The sequence below is a fragment of the Antechinus flavipes genome, chromosome 2 (assembly GCF_016432865.1).
Source record: "Antechinus flavipes isolate AdamAnt ecotype Samford, QLD, Australia chromosome 2, AdamAnt_v2, whole genome shotgun sequence".
Taxonomy (NCBI): Eukaryota; Metazoa; Chordata; class Mammalia; order Dasyuromorphia; family Dasyuridae; genus Antechinus; species Antechinus flavipes.
Genome location: NC_067399.1, coordinates 436,361,929 through 436,387,951, shown reverse-complemented (window position 1 = coordinate 436,387,951; position 26,023 = coordinate 436,361,929). Strand labels below are relative to the sequence as shown.

Here is a 26,023-nt window from a genome sequence, read left to right as displayed (position 1 = left end):
TAGCAAATTTCAAAAGTCCACTTTTAAAAATTCCCTCATAGCTATAGTTTTCAAACTACTTTGTGGAAACACAGATTCCTACAAACCCTTGAAGTTTCTTAATAGAAAGGTGATCCTGGTGAGTGTTTTAACAGGTGTTGGCTTTGGCACTTTCAGACTCTTTGCAAACTGTTAAGTTCTGGGTCAAGGCAATGTTTACTTGTCCCCAACGATTGAATACTATTTCTTTTGTATATGTGCAGAGCATCTTCAAGAGTCCTAGCTGGAGCTGAATCAAATGCAAATATTGTAGAAAAAAGAAAATGATGACTCTAAAGAAATGAAGAAATGTTTTGTCTTTAAAATGGCATTTTCTTTACTGAGCTAAAATTGAGTTTAAATCTTATAATTCTTAAAGATAGTTCGTCAAAGTACTAGGAAAATAAGAGGAAAATTTGGGGGTTTTTATCTATTAGAATACTTTTATTTAAAAGTCTTGAGTAAGATGGTTACAAATAAAACAACTTAAAATTATTTTATACTCAATTTTTATATACAGTATTTGGCTTGGGTTTTTATGAATGAACTGATAAATTCCTTTATTTGAATTTTTGTCATTAAGCAAGATTTTTTTTGATAAGGTTGGATTTTTATTTTATTTCATAAACCCTTTTTCACATAAAGAAAAATCCCCTCAACATCATCATCTTAAATTAGTCTATGGTTGTGGAAATGTAACCAGAGACTATAGTCAATTCATGTAGCAAATTAAATAATTGTATTTGTGAGATGTTTTGAACATTTTAAATTATCTGAATTCAATTAAAGACAATTTGAGTATATTTTAGCTTAAGGCCCCTTTATACAAAGTTAATATAAAACAATAGGATTATTAGTCATATATACACACACACATAGTACAAACCACAAGTGATGTGAGGTCATATTTTTAACAATTTTCATATGTTTAATTTAAGGGTATCATTTGTAACTAAGTATTTAACACATTTCCTATTTAGATTGATAAATATGTACCTCATCTTAAAACAAATAGTATTCCCTGATAACATTTGAATATAGCTTTGATACTAGAGAATCATTCCTACAAAGTGGTTCTATGAAATAAAAGTACTATTAATGTTATCTTTGCAGAGAGGGTACCAAACTGTATTAGAGGCAGTTAGGTTTCTCATCTAAGAGTTTTCTGTGCTAATTAAATCATAGCTTTAGTCCTATTTCATAACTAAATATAATTATTTTTTCATCATTTGTTTTAACCATCTAGAATTTTTGAATTTTTGTTTTCTTACAATATGCTAGCTGTTGTTTTTTCCTCTTTTCATTTTCATTTCTTTTTTCTTTCTTTTTTTTATATTTATTTAGTTATTTTTGCATATACATTCTTTTTAACATTTCCATGTGAGTCATGATGGGGAAAAAAAATCAGAACAAAAGGAAAACCACAAGAAAGAAAACAAAACAAAGCAAAAAAAAGGTGAAAATTATATGTTTCCATCTGCATAGTGTCTCCATAATTCTCTCTCTAGATTCAGATGGCATTTTCTATCCCAAGTCTATTGGAATTATTTTGGATCACTGCATTGCTGAGAAGAGCCAAGTCCATTATAGTTAACCATCACATACTCTTGTTTTTAACTATATAGAATTTTTTCTTGGTTCTGTTCACTTTACTCAGCATTCTTACTTCATTCAAAGTTTCTTCTGAGCCTTTTTGAAATCAGCCTGCTCATCAATAACAATCCATTGCATTCATAAAGCATAACTTACTCAGACATTTCTCAATCAATGGGCATCCATTCAATTTCTGATTACTTGCCAATATAAAAAGAGCTGCTACAAACAGGGTCTTTTCCTTCTTTTATGATCTCTTTGGAATATAGACTTAGTAGTAGTAGTAGTATTGCTGGATTAAAGAATCACAGTTTTATAGTCCTAATTCCAAATTACTCTTCAGAATAGTTGGATCATTTCACAACTCCACCAATAATGCATGTGTTACAATGCCATGTAAATATCTCTGTTTTCCCACATTCCTTCCAACATTTGTTGTCTTTTTCTATTATCTTAGCCAGGCTGATGGGTGTGAGGTGCTACCTCAGAGTTGTTTTAATATGCATTTCTCTAATCAGTAGATGCCAGCTATTTATTGCTTTGCTACTGTGAATTCATTAGGAAAATTTTTGATATCTTCAAGTACTTGATAGCCCAAATTTTGAGGGCCCTTTGATATGTACAAACACATACTGGCTTCTTATACTTCCTTAAGGGGCCATAAGTCAGCATTTTATTATCTGTTCTAAAATTTTTGCAGGCATTTGGTGTCATATTTGCCCATATTTTTTAAATTGATTTTTTTTCCCTTCGTTTGAAAATTGGGATCTTTTGTCCATCTCCATTTTTATATATCTTTCATTTGTCATGATTCTTTATGGCTCTGAGGTCATCTATTTCTTTAGCACTTTGGAATATAATTCTTTGGACATAGGGACAAGATTTTTTTTTTTAAATTTTTAATAGCTTTTTATTTACAAGTTATTTGCATGGGTAATTTTACAGCATTGACAATTGCCAAACCTTTTGTTCCAATTTTTCCCCTCCTTCCCCCTATCCCCTCCCCTAGATGGCAGGATGACCAATACATGTTAAATATACTAAAGTATAAATTAAATACAAAACAAGTACACATGTCCAAACTGTTATTTTGCTGTACAAAAAGAATCGTTCTCTGAAATATTGTACAGTTAGCCTGTGAAGGAAATCAAAAATGCAGGTGGGCAAAAGTATAGGGATTAGGAATTCAATGTAATGGTTTTTAGTCATCTCCCAGAGTTCTTTCTCTGGGTGTAGCTGGTTCAGTTCATTACTGCTCCATTGGAACTGGTTTGGTTCATCTCATTGCTGAGGATGGCCAGGTCCATCAGAATTGGTCATCATATAGTATTGTTGTTGAAGTATATAATGATCTCCTGGTTCTGCTCATTTCAGTCAGCATCAGTTCATGTAAGTCTCTCCAGGCCTTTCTGAAATCGTCCTGTTGGTCATTTCTTACAGAACAATAATATTCCATAATATTCATCTACCACAATTTATTCAGCCATTCTCCAATTGATGGGCATCTACTCAGTTTCCAGTTTCTGGCCACTACAAAGAGGGCTGCCACAAACATTCTTGCAACATACAGTCCCTTTCCCTTCTTTCAGATCTCTTTGGGATATAAGCCCAGTAGAAACACTGCTGGGTCAAAGGATATGCACAGTTTGATAACTTTTTGAGCATAGTTTCAAATTGCTCTCCAGAATGGCTGGATGTGTTCACAATTCCACCAACAATGTATCAGTGTCCCCGTTTTCCCACATCCCCTCCAACATTCAGCATTATCTTTTCCTGTCATTCTAGCCTATCTGACAGGTGTGTAGTGGTATTTCAGAGTTGTCTTAATTTGCATTTCTCTGATTAATAATGACTTGGAGCATCTTTTCATATGGCTAGAAATAGTTTCAATTTCTTTGTCTGAGAATTGTCTGTTCATATCCTTGACCATTTTGGAGAATGGCTTGATTTCTTATAAATTAGAGTCAATTCTCTATATATTTTGGAAATAAAGCCTTTATCAGAATCTTTGACTGTAAAAATGTTTTCCCAGTTTATTGCTTCCCTTCTAATCTTGTCTGCATTAGTTTTATTTGTACAAAAAACTTTTCAATTTGATATAATAAAAATTTTCTATTTTGTGATCAGTAATGATCTCTAGTTCTTCTTTGGTCATAAATTCCTTCCTCTTCCACAGGTCTCAGAGATAAACTATCCTGTGTTCCTCTAATTTATTTATAATCTCATTCTTTCTGCCTAGGTCATGAACCCATTTTGACCTTATCTTGGTGTACTATGTGTGGGTCAATGCCTAGTTTCTGCCATACTAGTTTCCAATTTTCCCAGCAATTTTTGTCAAACAGTGAGTTCTTATCCCCAAAGCTGGGGTCTTTGGATTTGACAAACACTAGAGTATTAAGGTTATTGACTGTTTTGGGACTTGAGTTTTTGAAATAATTGGTAACCAGAGGAAATAGTAAATACTATTTTTAGTTTAATGTATTTGAATGTCTGCCAAATGCAAAATACTATTATTTGTAATGAGGGCCATACAGAAATGACTGATCTGAATCATGGTTTCTCTTTTAAAGGAATTAATAGTTTAACAGGAAAGATAAGACATGTTTAATTAAATAAGTATAATGTAGAATGTAATTGCTGCTGAAGTGTTAAGAAAATCTGAGTAGGAAGCTTTCAGATTGTAAAGCTTTCTATATGGTGAACAACTTTTCCAATTTGAAGATCCTTTCCTTGTCAGAAAAGAGAGAAACAATTTAGGAGTTTTCTTTTTTGCCTTCTTACTTGAACAATTCTGCCTATTCCTTGTTTCTATTCTGTTTTGTTTTGTTTTAACATGGCTAAAAATGCATTTTATATATTTTTAGATCTCCTCTTCTACTTTGGCTTATCATGAACTTTTTGCCTTTCTGATGTTTAAAATTTTGTGCCATTTAAAAATACTTATATAATATTTTATATACTTTAAATTCTTCACTTTTTTTCTTTCTATCTGCAATAATTTGTATTGTAGGAATTTCATCTTTTAGAACTTTTTTTTTTTTTTTTTGCTGAGGCAATTGGGGTTAAGTGACTTGCCCAGGGTCACACAGCTAGACAGTGTCTGAGACCAGATTTGAACTCAGGTCCTCCTGACTTCAGGGCTGGTGCTCTATCCACTGCGCCATCTAGCTGCCCCCTTTTAGAACTTTCTATAAGAGAACGTATTTTATTATTCCCCAGGTTTCCTTTCCCTTTATTTTATTAATTTTATTTTGTAAGAGTCCCATTTGAAGGTTTCTGTATCACTTCTATATCAATATATTTTCAATTCATGGCCAGTAATATTCTAGCAGTGGTAGCATTAGCTACTAGGATCATTTGGGAAATTTCTATATATTTCATTTGAGTGAAAGTTATTCTTGTTTTATTCTTTATAAGATTATTTTGGTATACTTTAAAAAGGTGTAATTTTGATAGTCAAATATTCTAGAGGCATTTTATGAAATGAGAGAAAATATTCTTCTGATGTCTATCAGTAATTTCCTTTGGGTAGAATATTTGGGTGAAATTCTATATGGCATTTTACTAAAATTTGTGATCCTAGAACCAGGTTATTTTATTTTATGTAGTTTAGGATACACTGCTGCCCCCTGGAAGAGGAGTTCCTAATTATGGCAACAATATATAATAGAAGAGACAGTTAAGAGACTTAAAACTTTTAACTGGAAGTCCCCAGTGGAAGACCACACTACTTCCCCCTAGAGTTTTTTCCAAAATTACTGATAGAGAATACATTGTAACTGGCAGTGATACCACTTCTGCTATTCTTCTCAAGAGTCCTAATACTCTTATTTTATCTTTTTCTTCATGGTTGCTTGGGAGCACCTTAGCTATAACCCCCAAGAACTCTCGGAAGGCAAAAAAAAAATTACTATCACACACACACACACACACACACACACACACACACAGAGAAAATTAGAGGTCTGATAGCAAAGAATGATTGTACTTTAGAATACTGAATGATGAATCATGTCAAAGTAATTTTCCCCATTTAATATAATTAGTCTTGGATTTAAACAAAAATATTACAAAGGAACCCCAAAGGTAATTAAATAAAAACAAACCAGCAAATAAGTAAATGTTTTCATTAGTGCACAAATCCCTTAAGTTATTCCCTCCTTTCTTCATGACTCTTCTTTCCAATAAGCATCTAATGGATAAAGTCAAGAATATTATAAATGCATATTATATAATATTATTTTGTTTTAGAGTTTTTTCCCCCCAAACAAGAAAAATGCATTAGTAACCATTGGATGAATACCATCCCCTCCCTATTAATTTTTCAGTGGTTTCTGATATACAGTGTTCCAGAAGTTGTAGTCTTTAAATCTTAAGACTTTTAAAGCTTATAAAAAGTTTTTAAGGTATTAATTGTGTTTTGAAGGATATTTTCAGAGGATTTATATTTCAGCTTACTTAAATTTTATGATTTTATTTGAAAAGTATTTAAATTTAGGACATATTTTTAGTCATCTTAAGCATAAGTGAGACCCATTACAATTTGGTGGGGTCTTTTAATATATAAAGGCATATACAAATATATAGACATATAAACATACACATTGTTTTCTATTCATTCAACAGGCATGCCCAAAGAAAAGTACGATCCACCTGACCCCCGGAGGATGTACACAATTATGTCCTCAGAGGAAGCAGCCAATGGGAAAAAGTCACACTGGGCAGAGCTTGAAATAAGTGGTAAGCCATGGTGAAATGAGTTATGAAAATTAATGAAATATATAAAGCTTACGAAAGATTATTTTTATCATGAATATGTGTTCAAATATGTAAATGTAGTGTCCTTGGTTAGAGAGTTCATTTTGTGTGATTAAAGAATAGTGTAAGCCAATAGAGTAGCAAGAAATAGAATCCCAGTTGAGTAGCATAAAAGCATTTTAGTATAGAAGTGGTATGTAATAAATATTTTTGTCCCATCTCTTTCCCCTGACCCTCCCATTCTCTATTTGGATAATGACCTTCACAGGAACATTCATATTTAGACTTTTTAATCTTGAAATTATATATATTTTGTTTTTGTACACTTTCATTTTCAAGAATGTCCTTCTCTTTCTTCATCTCCTCCCCATCTCACCATCTCATTTCTGCCCCAGGCTATCCTTTTTAACAAAGAAGAAAAACATTTCAGCTAAACTTAACACATTAATTTTTTTTCCCAGCAACTATATTGCAGTGTCATTTGATAGGAAGCTTTTAGCCAGTAAAATCCCCATGTCCTTTTCACATGACCTATCCAGCTAGGTCACATTTACACTCTTGTACAGTTTACTTTGCTCTTGAAAGTTATCATGCTGTTTTAGTATAATTGAATTGAGTGAAGCTTTCTAAATTAGTAACTGACAAGAAAAATGGTTAGCATTTGAGCCTGCCTTTGGAATGGTGGTAGATAGAAGCAAAGCAAATGTTCTATGCCTGAGGCTCTCCTGTGTCCTCTGGGTCTCCTGACAGTCTTACTTGAAAAGATCTTGAACTCTTTGAAGAGAACTTGTTGCATAGGTTGTGATACAAAATTTTTCTTTCTTTTCTTCTTTTTCTTTTTTTTCCCCCCATGTTTTCTTGCTTATCTCTCTGTATTCCCTTTCCTACTTGGGAAAATTTCTTTACTAATTCTCTAATTTCCTTTATCCTCTTTAGTATAAAATATATTCTTTAAATATTTTAAGCCTTTTTTTTTTTTTGCAGGTGATTTATTCATAAGAGAAAACATTGTTACCATAGTAACATTTCTTAAATCCTTACATAATCACAAAATCATTTTTTAAGTCCTACTCAAAACTTCCTCTTTTGGTTTGTCATAGTTCTCAGGTGTTCTTGGAAAGGATGCTTTTTTCTATCATATTGATTGCTGTTAATTCAAGTATTTGACTCCCCCCTTAGAATGATTATCAGCTCCATGAGAGAAGATATCCATCCATTTTTATGCTTCTTTGTTTTCCCTACAGCACCTTATACTCAGAAAGTGCTCACAAATGTTTTTGTTGAATGAATAAAACCCCTAAAATGTACTTTTTGACAATTATTTTAGCTCTTAACAGTTTTGTGGATTTTTTTTTATATGTCAGTTACTTCCCAGTTATACCTCTTCAACTTTCTCATTGACCTTCACTTGGAAAACAGCCAAATAAAACTACTAATCAGAATATCTACTCTGCCTGACAAAACATACATTACTGTGGTACCTCTGTCTAAATATTGCATAATAGAGAATATAAATTCCAGGTTTGAGATAGTTTTGAAGTTTTAGAAAATTGGTTATAGCATTTTCCATGAGATTTTAACAGTTTTTCTCAACCACCAGTGACCATTAGTGGGGTAGATTTTAAATGGATTATGGAAACCAGAAGTAGATTGCATTCATGTTGGGCCAGAAGTCAGGCTTAATACTCTCTAGCAGCATTATAATTTCTTTGATTCCATTATCTGGCTTGCAGTACTTTAACTTGATTGTTTAACTTAACTGTTTTTAACAAAGATAACCACCATTCTCTGAAAGCTGCTTGTTTCTGGCATTGTTGTTCATCTTAACTATATAAGATTCCAGTTAAGATTCTTAATGTGTTGTGGATGCAGGTGCAACTTAAATGGTCTTGGCAAATTGGATCTACTAATCAAGTTAGCAGTATCACTATTAAGATGAGTTGCTTGGGTTTTTTTTTTTTTTTTTTTTTTCAATGAAGGAATATGCTCAGCACAGCTCACTTAATTAACTCAAGCTATTTCTTGGTTTGAATCTAAGTTGAAAGGTATGTTCATGTATGATGGAGTTTATTATAGATTTGTTGTTCAGTCTTTTTTGTCTCTGTATGAACCCTATTTTGTGTTTTTCTTGGAAAAGATAGTAGAGTAGCTTGTGATTTCGTATTCTGACTCATTTTACAGATGAGAAAATCAAGGCAAACAGGTTTAAGTGACAATGCTCAGAGACATACAACTAGTAAATGTTTTAACTTCAAGCCAACTGCTCTATCCATTGTGCCACTTAACCTGCCCCTTTATTATAGATATAAATGATTAATTTCTTTCTACTTAAAATACTGACGAATCTCAGGTCATTTAAATGCCAAATTATATCCTATTTTACTCTGTAAAGGACAGTATCTTTTTTTTTTTTTTTTTTTTAAGGACAGTATCTTTAAAAAAATTTAGTATGCTCTTATCAGCTTATAACTAAGCAAAAAGATGATTTGAAGCCAGTTGGAATTTTTTTGTGTGCACATTGTATAGCAATTTTATTTTAAAGTAATTTGTTACAACTTAATTTTTGTTTCATTTTGGAACTAGATGTTGGGGGGTAAATAATGACAGCTTTAGATTACTTTTATTCTCTTTCTTTTATAGGAAAAGTAAGAAGCTTAAGCTCATCTTTATGGTCACTGACCCACTTGACAGCTTTGCATCTCAGTGACAATTCTTTATCCCGCATTCCTTCCGACATTGCCAAGCTTCAAAATTTGGTTTATCTGGACATGTCCTCTAATAAAATCCGTAGTTTACCAGCAGAACTCGGAAACATGGTGTCACTCAGGTAAATACATATGACTAAATGTAAAAGTAGGCTCCCTCAGACATATTATTATAGCATGACTAATCTTGAAAATAATTAAAATGCATTTATTAGTACTTTTTTATGTTGAATATTTTTAGTGTTGTTCTTTTAGATTTTTATAGCATTTTGGGCAACAAGTTGATAACATTTTTTGAAATTATGTAACAGATCCTTTATGTTATAGAAAAGACTGTTATACTTTGTGTAATATTTGAACCAAAATGTGTTTCTAAAATTTGATTGAATATTTCAGCTATAAGCTCTTTAATTTCTAGACTAAGTTTAAATTTGGGGATAACTTCTGTGTACAGAGTATGTCCAGTTATGTTCACCTTGTAAATCTAAGTTTTGTATATGGTCTTCAAAAGATGAATGGGCTTGGTCTACCATATTTACTTAGCCCTTACATACATTGTTGTTGCTGTTTTTTTTAAACCAATTAAGAGTCTGTGTACACAAAAGGCCCATTTCTCCATTTCTCCTTCCTCTAGCATCTCTCTCTGCTCTGCATTTTTGCAAGTCATGGTCAAGCTTAGCTTCTTGGCACTTTGTTTATTTATTATATTTTACCATGGTTATGTATAAATATTTAATAGTATTGTGTATTCATTTTTTTGTGTGTGTGGTTCCCCTGCAAGATTATAACCATGAGAGTAGGGATTATGTCTTTATCTTTTTATCTCTGTTAGTGCCTACAATATTGCTTTGCATATAGTATCTGCAGGAAAATAGCTATTGATTGACTTAGTATTTACTTCCTGCGATTCCATTTTATTTGTTTCCTATCTTGGTCCATTTAAAGGAAAGGAGAAAGCTTGATTGGCTCTACTCTAGCTCTAATGGATTAGGCTCAACCTTTGTGTAATAGAAAACAAGTTCCAAGAAAAATACCCAAATGGAAAATTAAAATTCTTATCTGTGTTGAGAGCAGCTAGAGGGCACAATGATTAGAGTACTGGCTTTGAAGTTAGGAGGACCTGAATTCAAATCCAATCTCAGACACTTAACACTTTTTAACTGTGTGACCCTGAACATGTCATTTAACCCCAATTGTCTTGATTTAAAAAAAAAAAAAAAAAAGAGTTCTGTGTTATCATAGTTTTAGTTTTTGGCCGGGAAAGGGAGTTGAATCAAATATGTTTATGGCCCAAGAGATAATAAATACTTATTGACATTATTCAAAATCCTGTTTCTCCTGACCTCTTTTTAGTAGAATCCTTTAGTTTTACTTGGTAGCAAATAGATAATTTTAAATATAAATGAAAGTACCAAGGATTATAGGAATAATCTTTATGAATACCTGCCAAGAATAGTGCTGTGCTGCAGCACTGATATTCCTACAATTATATTTGGTCTATTCAACATTCAATTATGAATGTTTTTAACACTGTAAAACAGTCTGTGCAAAAATGAATATAAAGTAAATTCAAAGAATAATTTACCACAGATTGGTAATCTAAACATTCCTTTTAAATGTTACTGCAAGATCATATAAACCTTTTTTAGACTCTACATTTTTTAATTATAAATGCTTAGCTGTATCATCATTACTTAATCTATTTTGTACCCTGTGTGCTAGACTAAATTCAGATTAGAATGTATTTTTTAAAATAAGTTATTTGCCCAGTTTATTTCTCGAGGAATAAATTAAAAACCTTTAGTAAAGCCTAGTGTTGACTTCTGCCTAAAACTTTTATTTTTTCAACAGGGAACTCCATTTAAATAACAACCTGTTACGAGTTCTACCTTTTGAGCTGGGAAAACTGTTTCAGTTGCAGACTTTAGGTCTAAAAGGTATGCTTTTTTTTTAATTTAATTTTTTTTTTCAATTTGTTCAGTTGTCTCAGTGGGTAAAAATTGAGAAATAATTGACATTTTAAAATTAAATAGCATGTTTAAAAAAATTTGAAAAAATTCATTTAAGGAAAAGGAAAAAAATGTTCAGGTTTTTCATCACCTAAAAAAAGCCAAAATTTTTTTACTTGAAGGGCACTATTAGTCCTTGTTGAATATTCCTATCTCAATTCCATTTGACTCTGCAAAGTTTTGAATTGATCGGTTCTATTTGATATCTTTTTCTTTTTGATCATCATTGTTCTAATTTCCTTTTTTACTTACCTTAATTCTTGATCCAGTCTACCTCCCATCTTTCTCCTTCAATGTTTTTTTTTTTCTTGTAAAACTTTCTTACAATTTTTTATTTCAAACTTTATCATTTTGTCACATGGATTGTAGCTACTTTTTCTCATACCATGAAAAGCCTTCAAAAATTAAGAATGGCTAATATAATCTTAACAGTTGAAATAACATGAGATGTTACTTAGAACTTCATACCACATACAAAATCCCTGAAAAAGATCCAGCTTTTCTTTGAGTACTTATAATGTGACAAGAAGTAAATTATCTAATAAAGCAATACTTTTTTTTCTTTTAACAGATCTTAATTATGAAAAAAGATCTTCACATTGAACCCAAATATTCTTTCATGTAATGTTCACTCATCAGTACAATTTTTTTTTCCTTCTGGTAACTATGTAGAATAATTCTTTCTTCTTCCACAGCTGCCCTTTAGATATTTAAAGACAACTCTCACATCCTTCATGAATCTTCTCTTATCCAGGCTACGTCCAGTTCCTTTTTATGGAACATTAACATTTCCTATTTTAGGTGATTTCCAGACCTAGTTGCCTTTCTCTGGAAAGACTTTTAACTTTGTTAGTGACTCCTTTAAAATTTATTACTCAGATTTGAAAAAATATTCCAAATGTTTCTTAGCACTATAACTACATGACTATGTTTTCTCCCTTATTTGTTCTGACTACTAAATACTGTACTTCTTTTAATGTTGCCAAAGGTTGCCATAAATTTTTTTTGGCAGTCTGGTTACATTGTTGATTAACTTTAAGGTTATAATAAAATTTCTAGATCTTTTTCATATTATCTCTCTATCTATCCAAACATAGTTTAGTAGATAGAAAACCAGATTTGGAGCTATGAAACCTGAGATTATCTTCTGCCTCTGACACATATTGGGTCTGTGAACCTGGACAAATCACATGACTTCTTAGTGCTTTAGGCAACACAAGGTGCAGAGAAAATGGCATTCTATATTGGTATCAAGAGTTTCCTCCCTCCAAGTTTTTTATACCAGTAGAGTTTTTTTCAGTGTATATAATAATTTTAACAAGATAGTAACTTAAAGTATCCTGTTTCAGAAGATAATAGAATAATTTTCATTGTACTTCTGCACACAAACAAAATCAGGGTCGGTAAAATAACAAGGCAATGTGGGGGATGTGTGTGTGATATTTTCATTATACATATCTGAGTAAGGATCTGTTATCCAAAATATGTAGGCAATTAACAAAAAATAATTAAGAGGTCAAAAATGAGAACAAAAAGTTCTCAAAAGGATTGCAAACTATATTTTGTCTTGTTTTTTTTCCCTTTTGATCTAATTTTTCTTGCACAACATGACAAATATAGAAATATATTTAGAAGAATTGCACATTTTTCACTTATACCAGATTATTGGGGAGAAAGAACAATTTGCCACACATTCTTACAAAAATGAATGTTGAAACAAGACTATTATAATGATCAACTGTGATGGGCTTGACTCTTTTCAACAATGAGGTGATTCAAGGCAATTCCAATAGACTTTTGATGGAAGTGCCATCTACATCCAAAGAGAAAACTATGAAGATCGAATGTGGATCAAAGCATTATGTTATTACCTTATGTTATTGTTTGTTTGCTTGTATCTTTTTCTCTTTTCTCATATTTCCCCCTTTGATTTGATTTTTCTTTGATACCATTACGAATATGGCAACATTTTAGAAGAATTGAACATGTTTAACATGTATTGGATTGCTTGTTGTCTAGGGGAAGGGAAAAGAAAGGGAGAAAAATTTAGAGCACAAGGTTTTGCAAAGGTGAATGGTGAAAATTATCTTTGCATGTATTTGAAAAAATGAAACGCTATTATAAAAAGTGAATGTTGAAAATTATCTTTATGTATCTGGAAAAATAAAATACTTGTGAGGAAAAAAAAAGAAAAATGAAAAGGTCTTTACTTCAAAATGATGGGCAGAATAGAAAAACTGGAAGTTGCAATGGCAAGTAAATCCAAAAAAATAAGAGAGAGAAAAATAGATTGGAAATGCAAATACAAATGTTAAGGACAATCTAGAGAAAGAAAAGTAAACATAAATCTAAATCATAACTTTAAATATGAATTAATTGAACAATTTAATAAAATGAAAAAAGAATGACATAAAAAAGAATTTCAAACTATTAATTACCATTTAAGATTGAACTAAATTACCAATAATAACCAGAATAGTGTCAGTTTATACCTGCAGTTTGGCAAAGACTGTAAAAAAGTGGAAGTAATAAACAGTAAAAAGGCTGAAGACAGACACACTACTATGATACACCTATGAATTGTTCCAGTTCACTTCAGAATTATACTTTAAAATATGACTAAAAATGTCCATATAATTTGACCCAGATATCTCACAGTCAAGTCTATATATCTCATGAAGATCAGAACTAGAAAGGTCCAATATATGCCAAAATATTTACAGCAACTTTTTCTCTGGTGGCAAAGAACTGGAAACAAACTAGGTGCCCATCAATTGTTGAATAGCTATACAAATTGTGGTACAAGAATGTAATGGAATTACTGTCCTCAAAAATATCAAATGATAAATAGTATGTATTATGTGCCAGGCACTGTGCCAGATCCTAGAAATATAAGCACAAAGAATGAAATGATCCTATTTGATATGAGTTTCATTCTAGACTTGGGAAAGCAGAAACGGGAGAACAATGTACTCAGTGACTATGATTACAACATTGCAGTGTAAATGGAAGATAAACAATCAAGAAAAATAAAAGCCCCAAACTGAACACAATGTAGCTGTAATGACCAAACTTGATTCCAAAGAAAAGATGAGAAAATATCTTCAACTCTCCCCTACCCCCAACCCCACCCCCTTCCCTCCTCCCAGGGGTAACAAAAGGATGGAGATGATGAGTGCGGACTGTTGCATGGTTGATGTGTTGATTTTGAATAATTTTTTTTTCATTTTTTTTTTTACTAGGATTAACTTAAATAGGGGATGGGAAATGATATATTTGGAAATAAAAATAAAATGTGAAAGCAAAAAATATATGATTGTTTTTTAAAGATCCAAAAGAATCTTTTCTTTGGTTTTGTGTCCAACTTTTAAAATTATTTTTTCCTTCAGTGTATTTTTCAGTTTTGTCATGGCAGAAGTTAATTTATGTAGTCAGGGTATGTATATTGTTATGATTCAGCTTTCTTTATTTTGCACTATTGCAATACATCTTCTTACATTTCTACTCTTTAGATATGCTGTTTTTGTAGATAGTAATATTCCATTTGTATAATAGATCACCTAATTATTGACCACATGGTTTCCTTTTAACTTTTTTTACTATTATTAATAATGTAGCTAGAAAAATATTTTTGTATAGAAGGGTATTTTTCCCCTATTACTAATATCCCTAAAATAGTCTTGAGATCACTAGGTCAAAAGTTTGGGGTAATTGTAAATTATTATTCTTATTGCCATTTTTCTTTTCAAAAAGATTGTACCAATTGAGAACTCCGGCAGTTGTGTAATAATGTATTTGTTTTACCATATCCTTGTAACTTTGAATTTTATTTCTTTAAACTACCTTTACTAATTTAATGGATATGCAGTTAAAAGAATTGCATTGACACTTTGAATACTAGAATGTTTAAACAATCTTTCAGTTTTTTTTTGATAATTTGTCTTCTGAGCACTTTTCTATTGAAGAATGAATCTTACTCTTAATTTTGGATTTTCATTAGAACTATTTAAGGCAAAATTTGTTTTCTTTCCCTAGTATCTTTCTTTTTTATTCTTTTTGCATTGTTTTTGGGCATCAGACAATTTTAATTTTTATTAAAAATCTATTTTGCCTCATGACTAAATAAGAATATTCTTTTCCCATAATTCATATTTTAAATCTTTAAAAAAACTGGATCATTAATATATTGGGAATTTATTATGGTATATTGTTTGATATGTGAATGAAATGCTATTTTTTACCATGTTGCTTTCTATACTTAACAGTTTAAAAAACTGTACAACTTTATATATACTAACTTCAATAAATAATTAGTAAAAATTGCATAAATTTCTTCTTGTTCGGGGCCTGTCTTTCCAGTTGACAAAATCTTTTTTAGATATTGATTTAGATATTTGGATACTGTTCTAGTACAAAAACTGTACCTTCCACTTTTAAGCCTTTTTGAAGTTAATAAAGATTGTGACTAGGTCTTAGAAGTCACTGATAGTCATGGTAATAATAATAAAAGTTCACTTTCATATAATGTAGTTTTTTCCAAAAAAAAATTTTTTTTTGCCACAGCTAGGTATGTATTATCTCTAGATGAAGAAAATAAGGTCAGAAAGGTTTTAACTTGCCAATCACCAATTAAGTAAGTGTGAGAATCATTGCATCAAGCCAGATCATTTGGTTCTAGGTTCTTTATTCTTTATTAGGCTGAAATTCATTAATCTTTGTTAACTATTTTACCCACTATCTGAAAGAATACTGTAGCTTGAGAAGCAATCACATTTCATGAAAGAATTACTTTTATCTTTTCACTTAATCTGATTAAAATCCAGAGAGAACAAAGAAAATGAATTTGATTCCTGAATTTTGTTGTTTATCAATTTTTAAAAATTAAAATAAAATTTCATTTGAAATAACTTAGGCTAAGTCAGTTGATAAAATATCAAAGTCTAATTAATATCTAGAGTTTTTGATATCTCTAAATTGGATACTCATAAATTAGGTCTTATTTTACTTTTTTTTTTTTTTTTTAAATACTTAAAGGAAATCCACTTACACAAGATATATTGAACCTCTATCAGGAACCGGATGGGACAAGAAGGCTACTGAACTATTTGCTTGATAATTTGGCAGGTACTGGAAAAACAAGTAAGTGGTAATTAGTTTAGATTACTTTTTGGGGAAGACAAATAGAAATATTGTCATTTCATTTTGTGTTAAATATTCCACTAGTGGCAACAGAACAACCACCTCCAAGATCTTGGATTATGTTACAAGAACCAGACAGAACAAGGCCAACTGGTTGGTAGCATTGTTTTTGTTTGTTTTTTTCCTACTAGTTATTATTAAATATAATTAAAGTCATAGCATAGTGGTTATTTTTTTCATCCATAAAGTAGTCTATGTAATAAACTTATTTATAATGCATTTAATTTGGAAAATACTAATAATCATACTTTTGAAAACTAAACTTCTCAATACAGGCATGCCCAGGCTCTATGTGGTGCAGAGTATGTGCCTAGTAAAATATTGTTCAATGTAGGTAGAGTAAAAGGGCCTTTGCATGATGTAATGGAAGGAGGACTAGCTTGGAATTTGGTAGGTTTTAGTTCTAGCTCTAGTTTTCTTACTTTGGGTTAGGCCTTACTTTTCTTGTCTGTCATTTTACATGATATCTGAGATCCACTTATTGCTGACATTATTTCATAGATAGTAAGTCAAAATCTTTTAAGACCTGGGTAATGTCCCAACTATATTGAGCAGTGTTTGATTCAGTAGTCATTCGGGACAACAGAATTCTTAGTTGAGTAAGAAGTTTGCCAGTTAACTTTGATGCCCTTTAAAATTCTAAATTTGATGAAAATAATTTTTATATTATTTTATAATTAGTTGTAACAGGATTTTACTTGTGTTTTTGCTTAAGTTAACTGTGTAGTTTTGCAGAAGTGAACCAGACTTGGTTTTTAATATAGCTTTGTATCAATTTTACATATTTCTCCATGAATGTAGTTTCAGGATGGTGGGGATAAGAATGGGGAGAAATTGGAGAGCTTCAGAAACCTGCATTTTAGATTCTAATACATTGAATGTCTAAAAGCCAAGTCTGAACTGTTGTATTTCATCAGTATTGTGTTTACCTTTAAATTGAAGCACCTTAAATAAAATTTTAGCATCTAACAATGTAAAACTCTTTTTCTGAAATTTATGTGAATGAGTTGGTTTTTTGTGTGTGTGTGTGTTTTTTTTCCCTACAGCTTTGTTTTCTGTCATGTGCTACAATGTTCTCTGTGACAAATATGCAACTCGCCAGTTATATGGCTATTGTCCATCATGGGCACTTACTTGGGAGTATAGAAAAAAAGCCATTATGCAGGAAATCTTGAGCTGCAATGCTGACATCATAAGTCTTCAGGTAATTTATGATGAACAATTTTTGTTCAAATGTACAAAGTCCCATCTTTCAAAATTGCCAAAGTTAGGAATAAAGTGTACATTAATTGGCATCTCTCAGTTAACAAGTTTTGAGTTCCTGTATTTATAAATTTCCTATAATCCAGCTTCAGCTTTAATCCCTTGGATTTTAGACCTGGTGGGTAAACTCTCAGCTTCCCGCTGCAACCCTGTATTGCCCTGATGAATTAATTTTAATCTTTAATGATAGCTGAATACAACCCTTTTGCTGAGTCTTTCCAACATTGTCCTGACTGTAATGTACTTTAATAGGAAGCAGCTGGGAAAATGGAGTTATATATAGGGGATTTTTTTTTTTTCTTTTAGCACCATCTTGATTAGGACATATTGATTTTATATAGGAAAAATTTATATGTATGGTGCTTACATACCAATCTCTGTAGTGACATTATAATTAACTACTTAAAAATTGGCTGGGTAAAACAACATCTTTACATCTTAGGTTTTTTTCTGTGTTCCTGGGTACCAAAAGAATTGATAAGGGCAGTTTGTACTTGTAAAATGAAAAACAAGCAGGTGAGAAAATGTATTGAAAAAAGGGGATGGGCTTTTGCAGTTCTTACTTCTACAATTCAAATGCAACACCTCTACAAATAACATGTGGGTGATTGCCCTGATCAATGCCTTTTTGCAATGAAAATGTTAATACATTATAACTAAAGTCAGCCATAATATGATCATCCATTAACAGTAGTGTTCTTTTGATACTGACTGCCCCTTTTCACCTAACATTATGTTTTAATATAACCCAATTAATTATGGTAGAAAGGGCATACTTATAGTAGTTTGTGTGTTATAATGAATTTATTTTTAGGAAACTGAAATGCTGTACTGTTTATGATTTTTCAGGAGGTTGAAACTGAACAGTATTACAGTTTTTTTCTGGTAGAGCTAAAGGAACGCGGCTATAATGGATTCTTTAGTCCAAAATCTAGAGCTAGGACAATGTCAGAACAGGAAAGAAAACATGTTGATGGCTGTGCAATATTCTTCAAGACAGAAAAGTAAGTAAGCTGTTTTCTTTGCAAACATACACATATATGCCTTTGTATTCAATGTGGATTTTTAAGGCAATATTAACCAGTTTGTTAATTGAGTGAGTTAAAGAAACTGAACTATTAATGAAAATAAAGCTACTGTCATAATTTTTTTCTCGTAGAATTGAAGGGAAATTTCAATTTGAACTCTCTGTGTATACACACACACATACACACACACACACACACACACACACACACACACACACACACTTTTTGTTGAGGTTTAATTCATATCAGTGGAAGTACTATGCCCTCTACCGAATGTTTTCAAAGAACTTCTTAATTTGCCTATCTTCTACCTGATCCACGGGAAAGTGTGATATAAGAACTATGAGAAGAGATTGTGTGTTGTGGTTAAGTCAAATTTAAGTTCAGAGAAAAGAACCTCCATATTACCTGTGCAGAACTCTAAAGCCCTATGTAGATTAGTGCCACCTGAAAATAATTTAAAATTAATTCTGGAAAGTTGCTATTAAATGTGGAGAATTTATCTTTGAGTGATCTTAACCTTCATCAGATAAATGTAAGATTAAAAATATTTTTTTATGTGTTATATCCCTCAGTTTTCAAATTCTAGAATTTTGGAAGTAAAGAAATTAGCCAGATTTTTTTCAGATTGAAAAACAAAGTCTCAGAGAAAATGTATCTTACCAAAGTCATGTGTTAGATTGGGGACTTAAGGCCCAGCCTTCTGTCTCTTGGTCCCAGGCTCTTTCCTTTATACCATGCTGCCTCCCTTGAGAAAGCATTTTCTCAACTGTTTTTTTTTTCCCCCCAATATTTAGATTCACATTGGTTCAGAAACACACTGTTGAATTCAATCAACTAGCAATGGCAAATTCAGAAGGGTCTGAAGCTATGCTGAACAGAGTTATGACAAAAGATAACATTGGAGTTGCAGTGCTACTAGAACTTCGAAAAGAATTGATTGAAATGTCATGTAAGTGACTAATTTCTGATGAAATTGGGATCTAAAATACAAATGTTTTCTTGACAGCATTGAAAAGAATAGAAAGTAGCTGATCATATATTAATTGATTATTGCCTCAGAAAAAATAGAAAAGTTTTTTTTCCAATATGTCAAATCATTTCTTCTACTTACAATGTTTAAGATAAGAGCTATTTCCTAAGAAAGTCTTACAGAGAATGAGTGAAAAGCAAAAAAAAAAAAAAAAAAAAAAAAAAAAAAAAAAGCCTTATTTGCTTGTAGGCATTTTTGATTTGAAAGAAATAGAGAGGTAAATATGAAATGGAATAGCTATTCATACAATGAACTTGAACACTTTCCTCCATTTTTTGGCAGCAAAGGTAAATTGGAAGTAATCTCCCTCTTTTTAGGTTGTGGTGTGGTTTTTGTTTTTTTTGTTTGTTTGTTTTTTTGTTTAGGATCTTGAGACTATTTAGATACAAAGGACATTTTTAAATGAGTTGAGCCATTTAAAATCATTTGCTTTCAATAATAAGATTGTATGAAATGAAATATTTGGTTTCCTTTTGTCCTTTAATTTTAGCTGGAAAGCCACATCTTGGGACAGAAAAGCAGCTTATTCTTGTTGCTAATGCACATATGCATTGGGATCCTGAATATTCTGATGTGAAATTGGTACAGACTATGATGTTCCTCTCTGAAGTAAAGAACATTATAGACAAAGCCTCTCGGAGTCTCAAGTCTAATGTACTGGGAGAACTTGGAACCATTCCACTTGTTCTTTGTGCAGATCTCAATTCTTTGCCAGACTCTGGTAAGAACAACAATGTTTATTTTGAAGAATAATATATTTTTTAATGTAAATGCATTAGTCACTGAAGATGTTATTGTTGATTAGATTTAGTATTTGAAAAGACCGACTTCAGATACATGCCATGAAATGATTTTGTATATTTTAAAAATGAAATAGTATAATGAAAATACTATTAATTAATACTAAAATGTTAAAATTTACTCCTCTTGGTTCTTAAAACACATAGTTTTAATAGAGAAATGACCTAATTAGAATTTAGGTTTCTGATTTAGTGCTCTTAAATAAGGGGTTCCTAATCTTTTTTGGATCATGGACACCATAGGTAGTCTAGTGGCACCTCTGGATTTAGTCTTTAAAATAATGTTTTTAAATATATGAAATAAAATTCATAGGATTACAAAGGAAATTATATTTGAAGTTTAAAAACTATCTTTGCATGTATTTGGAAAAATTAAAAGCTATTTTTTAAAAAAAGATATTAAAATGGTAAATAAATTCATAGACCATCTCTCCCCCCCCCCCCCCCCAGGTTAAGATTTACTATCTTAATTCATGATAGTACTTTAATATTAAAATATGTTCCTCCTGGGTTTTTAAAAGGCAAAAATGATGTATCTTTTTTTAATTCCTTGAGGGGTGAGGATTCCATTATAGTTATTTTTGTATCTTTCCCAGAATTATACTCTGCACCTAATATATGATTATAATGATAGTTAAAAGAATTAGTCATTTATAATTTTCTTCATTCTTTCTTTTATTTGAAATGTATGCTATTAAAGTTTGCTTACCTTGATAAAAATGGATAGTTGTTTTTATCTCTTATCTAAGATATATTGTATTCTCTATAATAATATAACATATATGTAACATATATATATATATATAAAATAATCTATGTATTCTCAGCTATTTGGTATATCCCATATTCTGAGAAGCTTGTTTTGGGTTCCAGCCATCCTTTCATAGAATTTCAGATATGATATATTTTATTGCCATAGACTAAACTGGTTTTATTTTTTTATTTACAAAATTCAAGGAAATTAACTTGAGCCAAGTTGGGTAAATGAGTCAAGCTATATTTGAAATACTGTTTGGTATGTAATGCAACTGTTATGTGATAAAATGGAAAGAATGTTGAATTTTGAATCAGAGAAGCCAGGTTCAAATTCTGGCTTTGCTTTTTACCTTTTATTTCTTGGGCCTCAGTTACCTTGTCTTATAAAATGAAAAGGTTGAAATGAAGGCCTCTTAGATTCTTTCTATTTCTAAATCAGTCATCCTTTGATCCTATTAAATTGTAAAGCTCGTGCTATCAAACTAGAAGACACTATATTTGTTTACATCTCTCCTCTATAGTTACACCTTCTTCCTCCATAAACATCAATATAGTTCAAGAATATTCTTTGATTTGGTAGAATAAATATAATATCAAGTAATTTGCTTATTAAATTGTAAGGGCAGGTAGAATAGTGAGCTTTTACATCAATTGTTTTTATCTCTACAACTGGTCTCATAAAGCATTCAGAGAATTATTACTATTAATTAGGATTGAGGATTATTCTAGAAATATCGCCACATAATAACCCCTAGTTTTAGTAGTAAAGTATCTGAAAGTTGTGGAAATGTAATGTTAAGTAAAAATAAGTTTTAACATGCTTTTGTAAATATTTTTGGAGCATTTACTTATATATTGGCATAAAACAACTTTGTAATAAGCCTGGCAATTTTAGCTTTTAAATTTTAATGTAACTATTAAGGGTTTTTTCTTTTGGTTTATTTTAGGTGTCGTAGAATACTTGAGTACTGGTGGAGTAGAAACAAATCATAAGGATTTCAAAGAACTAAGATACAATGAAAGTCTTACTAACTTCAGCTGTAATGGGAAAAATGGAACGACAAATGGAAGGATTACACATGGTTTCAAGTTAAAGAGTGCCTATGAGAATGGCCTAATGCCTTATACTAATTATACATTTGACTTCAAGGTGAGAATTTGGACTTGAAAACATGTATTCTATTAGAAAATCATGTAGCTTTTTCAGTCAAAATAATAAAATACACATCTTTAAAACATGGACAGTTTTTTAAAGTATGGATAAAAACACTCATTTATACTGTTCTAAAACACTGAGCATTGGCAAATCCTTTGATAAAGTTCATGTGATATGTCCTTCATATTTCTAGCATAAATATATATATATATATATATATATATATAAAACTATCAATTAAAGGGGAAATTTCACCTTTCATAGATTTTTGTTATACTAATCCCTCATTTTCTTGTTGGAAATTGAGGAATTCATAGTAATGAATGTTTTAAATCACCATCTTTTTCTGATAAAGTTTTATATACTTCTTTGTCTTAAATATATAGTATACTTATATTTCAATACTTCATTGATCTACGATTTAAGATATAACTCCTTTATAATTTATACAGTTTTTGTGAGTTTATTTGCTGAAAATTATCATCTGGTACTCTTTTGACAGCTCACCATCTCAGAAAGGGATGAGCATTTCTGAATTTAGTTATTAACCTTTGGACCAGATATAATTTATCACCAAGTCTATGATCAAGAACTTCTCTACCCTGGTAGAATCAGTTAATTTTGTGCTCATCTGATTAAAACTTTGGAATTCAAAGCCCTTTTCATGTTTCAAGGGATACATTAGAGGAGAGGAATAGATAAAAATATGCTCAACTTAACCTTCTCTTAATGGTTCAAGATCATGACATGAATATATCTTATATAAAGTGATGAAATTGTTGAAGTTTCTAAGACTGTATCCTTGTACTATGCTATATTTTTAAAGTTATTTTTTGTTTTCCACACTGTTTCTCTCTTTTTACTCTATTGCTCTAGCTACTATTCATATATCTTCTAATAATTCTCCCCACCCTAGTCTATCAACAAATTTCTGCTTTTTGTGCTTCTCTGTGCTAAACAGATTACCAAACTCATAAGGTACACATCTAAAATAAGAGTAAATAAACTCTGAAGTAGGGACTGTCTTTTGAGGAATGTTATAATGTTTCAGTGTGTATACTTCAAAAATATCTGTTTTGTTTTCTCAGAGACTTCTTATGCTTCTCTCTTGGCCCCCCCCCCCCCCCCCCTTCTCTTAGCTCTGTTTTGGGTAGTTAAAATTGGACATGTTAACAGATTTTTTAAAATGGCTACCATATTTCAATATTGCAAATTGTTTAGCTGAGGTATCTTTGGTTTTACTATCAGAATTATAAACAAAGTTCACTTTAAAACATTAAATTATGGGGAAATTTTATTATCACTCCTGATTTTCTTGTTGAGATCACTCAAAGATGCAGCTTGAAAGTACAAGTTGAAGAATGGTTCTTATGACCAAGGTGTAGTATGTTTCTTCATTGAATTAATTTGTCAACTGCTAAAATAAATTTGGTGAATGAGGTGATAGCTTGAAAAAGAATGTATTCTCAGTTTTTATGCCAACTTACTAGCAAATCTTAAATTTCCATTAGTTATTTTCCTTCATCTAACAGCAGAAAAATAGATGTGAAGTATGGTGGTGCCTTTAGTTCCTATTGAAATTCTGCAGCAAACTTTAGATTTTATAGAGTCTTAGAGTATTGGAGCTTAAAGGGGGCTATAAAGCTTATCCAGTCTACCCCCAAATTCCCATTTTACACTTGAAGAAGCTGGTAAAACAGAGGTGAATTCTAGCTTAGCTGGGACTCAGACCTTGTCCTCCCATTCCAGTGTTCTTTATACTAAATATTGCTCTTTTTTATATTCACAGGTTAGGGAAAAAACAACAAAAAAAGGCATTCTCTCCCTTATCTAAATATCTCCCTGTAGCTTTAAAAGTTAAAGGAGTAAGAATAGGGAATGGATTGATTTTAGGTTAGAAAAAGATATCTTCACATTTACTCAGTATGTGCTTATTTGGATGAAATTTTATAGAATGATAAAAATGTATAATCCTAAGGGGAAAGAACTCATCTTCCATTGTAAATTGGTGATGTAATAACACTTAATTTCTGTGTGAAACCTAAAGTAAGGAGGTCTGCCTTCATGCACTGTAATGTCTAGAAGATGATTTTTATAGTGCCATTCTTGAGATAGCATTTCTTTCAGAAATTAGGTATTTTATAGTATTGTTCTAATTTTTAAGTTGATCATTATTCTGCATAGACTGTAGTTTTTAGTAATCAAAATATTTGATTGATACATCTCATTTCTTGATCATGCTTTGATAAATTTATAGTGACCTTATATTAGTTGTAATTTGTTGTGTTTGCATTAGACAAACATCAAATTGCACTGCTGATCCCAAGATTAGTCTTATTCAACTTGTTGCCTGTGGATAAAATCTATAGAGGAATTATTACTTTACATAGGTAGCATAGTTAATAGAAAACTGACGCTGAAGTCCATTCTATCCTCAAACTAACTGTGTCAATCACTTAACTTCTGCCTCAGTTTGCTCAATTGTGAAAGAAGAATAAAAATATCATGTTCCCTGGATTGTTGTGAGGATCACATGAGATAATGTTGATAGATCACTTAGCACAGTTCCTTGTTATATGTATTAGGTACTTTAGAAAATGTTGTCTTCTGAAGGATGCCTATTCCCCTCCTCATCCCCCAACTTTCCATTAATCCAGTTAACATGACTGTGTCTCCCATATTGTTCAATGGGAGGATTCATTGATACAACTGTCAAGGCAACAGCAAAGTATCCTTTAAAACCTTGGATTTTGTAGCTTTTTTTAAAAAAAGGGAAAAAAACTTTTCTGAATGTTGGGGGGAAAGAAAAACTTGTTGGGAGATAAGTGCAAAAAGCATCTGATTCATTATATATTAAACCTGAAACCGGAAAAGAAACTAAAGATAAATTTAATTTATAATGGTGTTGGTACTTGCTTTTTATTTTTTATTTTATTTTTTTTTTTTCCTTTCTACAATATCTTTCATATTCTTTTCTTGTCCTGAATTCACTATGTCCTCATTTGTTTCTTCACCCTAGTCTGCTGTCCTGATCTTAATTTCCCTGCTTGCATTCTTTTTCCTCCTTAAAAATGTTAGTCAAATGCATGGAAATGTGTTGCCTAACTATACATATATAATCTATATCAAATTGTTTTGCTTTTTTTACAGGGTATGGGGGAAGGGAGAGAATTTGGAACTCAAAATTTGGAGAGAAAATGTTAAAATTGCTTTTACGTATAATTGGGGAAAATAAAATATTAAAAATTTTTAAACATCAGTCAAAACTGCTCTCAGTAGCTTTTCCAGATTCATATTTTTAGTAAGGACATTGGGTTAATCCTCCTTTCAGTGTTTCTATTGATTATATAACAAAAGGCCCCATGCAGTAGTGGAAGTAGCACTGACCTTGGGGATGGGAGACTTGGATTCATATTCCAGTTCCAGCACTTGTGTGACTACAAGGCAGATAGTTTAATCTTTTTTAACTCGTTTGTTAAATGAGGTGATACCAAAAGAACCTACCTTACAGGGTTAAAGGTAAATAAGTGAATGTATGTAAAGCACCTTATACATTTTAAAGTGCTATTTAAATGTCAGTTATTACTAAGAATAATCCCATCCCTTCTCTATGTACTTAGTTGCAACAGTGAAAGAGAAGGAGCCAGATACTGTAACTACTTACCAAGGCAGCTGATTTCATTTATAAAAGTAAAAATATTTCAC

General features: G+C 31.2%; 1 protein-coding gene across 3 annotated transcripts in view; it reads left to right on the top strand.

The window, feature by feature from the left end:
* Positions 1-26,023, top strand: part of CNOT6 (CCR4-NOT transcription complex subunit 6) — a 48,287-nt gene that overhangs the window by 17,128 nt on the left and 5,136 nt on the right. For 2 of the 3 annotated variants that reach the window (XM_051979084.1, XM_051979085.1), the window contains 10 exons: positions 6,238-6,351; positions 9,010-9,196; positions 10,926-11,011; positions 16,118-16,222; positions 16,307-16,375; positions 17,329-17,486; positions 18,395-18,549; positions 19,371-19,525; positions 20,097-20,327; positions 22,110-22,312. In XM_051979084.1, the coding sequence (XP_051835044.1) occupies positions 6,240-6,351; positions 9,010-9,196; positions 10,926-11,011; positions 16,118-16,222; positions 16,307-16,375; positions 17,329-17,486; positions 18,395-18,549; positions 19,371-19,525; positions 20,097-20,327; positions 22,110-22,312 (1,461 nt within the window). In that variant the 5' untranslated portion in view covers positions 6,238-6,239. The remainder of the gene's footprint in view (positions 1-6,237; positions 6,352-9,009; positions 9,197-10,925; positions 11,012-16,117; positions 16,223-16,306; positions 16,376-17,328; positions 17,487-18,394; positions 18,550-19,370; positions 19,526-20,096; positions 20,328-22,109; positions 22,313-26,023) is intronic. The other variant, XM_051979086.1, reaches the window with a different exon arrangement.